This window comes from Mastomys coucha, unplaced genomic scaffold (genome assembly GCF_008632895.1).
Source record: "Mastomys coucha isolate ucsf_1 unplaced genomic scaffold, UCSF_Mcou_1 pScaffold22, whole genome shotgun sequence".
Classification (NCBI taxonomy): Eukaryota; Metazoa; Chordata; class Mammalia; order Rodentia; family Muridae; genus Mastomys; species Mastomys coucha.
The window spans coordinates 96,411,053-96,416,853 of NW_022196905.1; the positions used below are offsets into that span (position 1 = coordinate 96,411,053).

General features: G+C 41.4%; 1 protein-coding gene across 2 annotated transcripts in view; it reads right to left on the reverse strand.

Annotated features, from left to right (window-relative positions):
- Positions 1-2,652: 2,652 nt before the first annotated feature.
- Hsd17b11 (hydroxysteroid 17-beta dehydrogenase 11) overlaps positions 2,653-5,801 on the reverse strand; it is a 59,930-nt gene continuing 56,781 nt past the window's right edge. For both annotated transcript variants that reach the window (XM_031337048.1, XM_031337047.1), the window contains one exon: positions 2,653-3,388. In XM_031337048.1, the coding sequence (XP_031192908.1) occupies positions 3,304-3,388 (85 nt within the window). In that variant the 3' untranslated portion in view covers positions 2,653-3,303. The remainder of the gene's footprint in view (positions 3,389-5,801) is intronic.

The window sequence follows — 5,801 nt, forward strand, 5'->3', positions numbered from 1 at the left end:
ACACACACACATACACACAGAGAGGGAGACACACACATACACACAGAGAGGGAGACACACACATACACACAGAGAGGGAGACACACACACAGACACACAGAGAGGGAGACACACACAGACACACAGAGAGGGAGACACACACACATAGACACATACACACTCACATATAGATGCACAGACACACAAGCATAGACACATACATACACACTCACACACACACACATAGACACATACACACACATACACACAGAGAGGGAGAGACACATATACACACAGAGAGGGAGACACACACACATAGACACATACACACTCACATATAGATGCACAGACACACAAGCATAGACACATACATACACACTCACACACACACACATAGACACATACACACACAGACACACAGAGAGGGAGAGACACACACATACAGACACATAGATACTCACATACAGATGCACAGACACACAAGCATAGACACATACACACTCACACACATACACACACTCATAGACACATACACACACAGACACACATATGCACACACATACACAAGGGCACACACATACCTACACACACATGTATATAAAATAAAAACGAGGAAGTTAAAATATGGGTCAACAAAGCTTAACTATTCAACACATGTATTCATAGAAGTTCAGCAGTAAAGTTATGATCTTCCTCTGAAACCTCTGAGGTTGAGAATTTAGGTTATAGGAGACAAACAATCAGTTCTCTTTATAACACTGGGAAAATCACCAGACCAGATGTCATAAACCTCAACTTAAAAGTGCTGGCACTGTCTTAGCCTAGGCGGTAGTGACAAATACTATGAGCTAGGTGGCTTATTCCACACATTCCTAGTGTCTGTGTAGCCTAAACTATAAGTGGGTTGTGTGTCAAGTGGGAACTGCCTTCCTGGTTTGCAGACAGCTGTCATTTCGTGGCCACTGCACTCAAAAGAATGAGGAGGAACTCTCTGTGGTCAACTTTATAAAGACCAGAGATGGCCGGCATGATCTTCACTTCCAAAATTCCAACATCCTAATTCTATATTAATAGGATCTAGATTCCAGCGTAAAAAATTAAGGGGACACATTCTGGCTAGAGTCATTTCTAATAATCGAAGAGTAGAAATAACCCCTGTCCATCAATGGATGGGTAAAGTATCATACATACATACAATGGAATAGTATTCTTCCTTTTAAGGAAGAAATTCAGGTACATGCTACAATGTAGTTGATCCTCAGTTATAATATGCAAAAGGAAATAAGCCAGACACAAAACCACACAAGTTCTGAATCTGTTTATATGAGGCACCTAAGACAGTGAGAGGTCCAACCTATTCCATCTTGGGACCAGCCTCCATCTTAAAGAAAAGAAAAAAAGCCTGAGAACTTGACGTACAGCAGAACCCAAGCTGGACCCACGTACCAGGAAGGTTGTGGACCCACAACCCCACGGCTTGTCCTTGGCCAGAGTGACTCCCTAGCTACTTCCTAGCAACAGTTAATCAAAGATTAGTCTGATTGTTTCAGATGTGCTTTCAGACCGTTTGTGATTGTTCAATCTTGTTTCAGAACACCTACCTGTCGGCCTACAAGAGACACTCAGTTAGATACTTCCCAGGCCAGACATTCCCTCGCTTACTTCCATTTCCTATAAAACCTTTTTCCTGCTGAGGGTTGGAAGCTCCTCTGCCCTCCCTTCCTGCTGTGTCAGGGTTCGGCTAGAGGAGAGCCCAAGCTTGTAAGAACAAGACCCTGATGCTATTACATCAGAAATGGCTTCTTGGTGGTCTTTCAGGCTTGATGAACGCTTCCTGGCAAAACAGTAGTCAGATAAATGACACACGTTCTGACTTCATTTATATGAGTTACCGAAGGTATTCAGATAGACAGAGACAGCCACAACCACACCAAAGCTGTATGAGGCTGGGTGCACGGCACTTGCTTATAATTCCAGCATTCAGGATATGGAGATGGGAGTACTGAAGGTTCCAGTCAAGTCTGGTTACATAAGGAGATTCTGTGCCTCCATCGACCAAGCTCCCCAGCAAAGTCAGTTATGAACAACAAAAAGGAACTAAATGAAAGAGCACACTGAACTGTACTGTACTGGGGCAGAGAGGTGGCTCAAGAGTGTGTATTGTTCTTGCCGAGGACTGAGTTCAGTTGCCAGCACTCATGTCTGGCAGCTCACAGTTGCCTCTGTCTCCAGTGCCATGGTGTTCCAATGTCTCTGACCTCCTGAGGCACCTGCACCCACTCATATTTGAACACAAGTTCAAATAATTAAAAAAAATCATTAAAGAATCTTTAAGCCGGGCAGTGGTGTTACATTCCTTTAATCCCAGCACTTGGGAGGCAGAGACAGGTGGATTTCTGAGTTCGAGGCCAGCCTGGTCTACAGAGTGATTTAGACCTGCTGGTGCTGCACCACAACCTTCACCAAAGCCCATGTAAAGAGGTGGTTTCGTAAGGGTGGAAGGAAAAATACTTTGGAAAAAATAAAATGGAAGTTATACTTAAAAAAAGAAAATCTACTCATTTTGAACATGAAGTCCCACCTCACTGAACTTCACATCTAAGAAGCTTTTGGAGGCATGCGCATGAAAGGGGGGGAAGGGAGGGAGGGAGAGGGAGAGACAGAGAGACTTTATCGAGTCATTGATTTTCATTTTATTTAAAGGTCAAGCCATGGTCTCTTTGAAGCAGATGGAGACACTGAGCGTGAGATTTGGTCCATTCATTATTTCCATCTGTCCATCTGTCCGTGGGTTTTCCTGTACCCAGCCTGAAATCCCACAGACGCTTTTACTCCAAGCTCCCTTGGGCTGGGGCCTCAGGAAACAGTGCTGATCCGTGGGATGGAATGTGTCAGAGCATATGACTCTGTTGTGAAATGACACCAGACTCAGTCCTTCATTCCACCTTGAGAGGTTAAAGTTTCTAAGTTTATATGGAATAGAACAGGAAGTGTGAATTGTACAAACTGAAAGTGCAGTTACAGATATTGTAAATAAAACCCGATAGTACAAGTTCTGAAAACCTGGGGATGAACACAGAGTCTGGGGAAATTATCATCATGAACCAATCGCTCCCCACCCCTTTCCACAGGAGCAACTTCCTGAGGGCTGTTTGGGTCTATGACACGAAACTGGCTTTCATGACAATGGTCACAGCTTCAAGAGGAGACAGTGAAGAAACAAGATAAAGAGAAAACATTAAAAACATCAAAATTTTGATTAATATTAGATGAAATCAACTTGAATCCAGTAAATCAGCTTTCAGGAAATCCAGGCAGTCTGCATCATTTCTCTTTGTACCCAATAACTGCATCGAACTTAATATTGATCCTGTGTTTTAAAACCTGCAGGAACCTCTCAGGGAAGATCCTAAAAGAGACATGTAAATATAATAAGGAAAGTGATACTAAGTACATTTGTAAAGCATACTCATTTAAAATGCTTAATATTTAATTTATGATATATTATGTTAGATTCATTATAGACATGATTATGAGCCTTAAGTTGGACTTAATTTTTTTCCATTTAAATTAACTCCCTTTTTAAATGAGGAACAAGGGGTTTAACTTTCTCTAGGGTAGGACCAATATCTTTAAAATATACAAATACCTTTTTAGGTCCCAAATGCCTTTTAAATATATACATATATGCATTTAATTACTTTTGAATTAATGTATTCTATTTTTCCCCCTGAAGATCTCATAGTGGAGGTATACTGAATACTTGAGATGCTAAAAAGTTAAAAAAAAACCAAACTAAAAAACAACAACAATATAAAGCAGGGAAGAAAGTAAAATTCATAGCCAATATGCTGTTTTATAATTCAGAGCATCACCGAATGTTCCACTAAGTGGAACCACTTTCCCAGAAAGTGGAGCCATGTAATGAAAATTCAGGCGGTGCCCTTAGTTTTGAGCATAATGTTTAACAAATTAATTGACTTTTGCATTTAAATTTCTCACTCGTATATGAAAAATTCGTGTTCAGTTGCTCTCTATTGTGAACAGTCTGCATGTTATAAAAGGTTATGAACAGTGAGCCTGTCTCATCTTTCTCTCCCTGCACACTATTGTTTAAAACTCTTTCACAGCCCAGGGAGAGAAGGTACATGGAATGCTAACTCAAGCATGATGACAAGCAGTGATCTACTAGAGAGTCAGAGTGATGACACACAGTGATCTACTAGAGAGTCAGAGTGATGACACGCAGTGATCTACTAGAGAATCAGAGTGATGACACACAGTGATCTACTAGAGAGTCAGAGTGATGACATGCAGTGATCTACTAGGGAGTCAGAGTGATGACACAGTGATCTACTAGAGAGTCAGAGTGATGACACTCAGTGATCTACTAGAGAGTCAGAGTGATGACATGCAGTGATCTACTAGAGAGTCAGAGTGATGACAAGCAGTGATCTACTAGAGAGTCAGAGTGATGACACACAGTGATCTACTAGAGAGTCAGAGTGATGACACGCAGTGATCTACTAGAGAGTCAGAGTGATGACACACAGTGATCTACTAGAGAGTCAGAGTGATGACACACAGTGATCTACTAGAGAGTCAGAGTGATGACACACAGTGATCTACTAGAGAGTCAGAGTGATGACACTCAGTGATCTACTAGAGAGTCAGAGTGATGACACACAGTGATCTACTAGAGAGTCAGAGTGATGACACACAGTGATATACTAGAGAGTCAGAGTGATGACACAGTGATCTACTAGGGAGTCAGAGTGATGACACACAGTGATCTACTAGAGAGTCAGAGTGATGACACACAGTGATCTACTAGAGAGTCAGAGTGATGACATGCAGTGATCTACTAGAGAGTCAGAGTGATGACACTCAGTGATCTACTAGAGAGTCAGAGTGATGACACAGTGATCTACTAGAGAGTCAGAGTGATGACATACAGTGATCTACTAGAGAGTCAGAGTGATGACACAGTGATCTACTAGAGAGTCAGAGTGATGACACGCAGTGACGTACTAGAGAGTCAGAGTGATGACACAGTGATCTACTAGAGAGTCAGAGTGATGACACTCAGTGATCTACTAGAGAGTCAGAGTGATGACACAGTGATCTACTAGAGAGTCAGAGTGATGACACACAGTGATCTACTAGAGAGTCAGAGTGATGACACACAGTGATCTACTAGAGAGTCAGAGTGATGACACAGTGATCTACTAGAGAGTCAGAGTGATGACACGTAGTGATCTACTAGAGAGTCAGAGTGATGACACAGTGATCTACTAGAGAGTCAGAATGATGACACACAGTGATCTACTAGACCACATTTGAAGTTGGTTTAGAAGCTGCTCACCTGGTAATGTAAGACAATTAGGACAGTAACAGTGGCAGACAGCAGCCATGGCTCTCGGGGAGTGTCCACGGAGCACCTTAGATTTTTTTTTTTTTTCGAGACATAGATTTTTTTTTTAAATAAAAGATTTCTTAATTTTTTCTTTACGATGAGTATTTTGTATGTATTTAAGTGCACTATGTGTGTGTGCCTGGTATCCTCTGAGGCCACAAGAAGATGCCAGATACCCTGGAACTGGAGTTATGGACATTTGTACATCTCCATGTTGGAAACTGAACAAATGCTCTTAACCACTGAGCCATTTCCACAGCCCTTTCTCTTGATCTCTTTTACCTAAACTCTAGGGTGTGTCCAACTGGCTTTGAGCAGAAGGTGATAAAATGCTTGTTATAACTTAAATCTCTTAAGTTTTATTTTTAAACAATTTTTAGTTCAGTAATTCTTTTTTTTTTTTTTT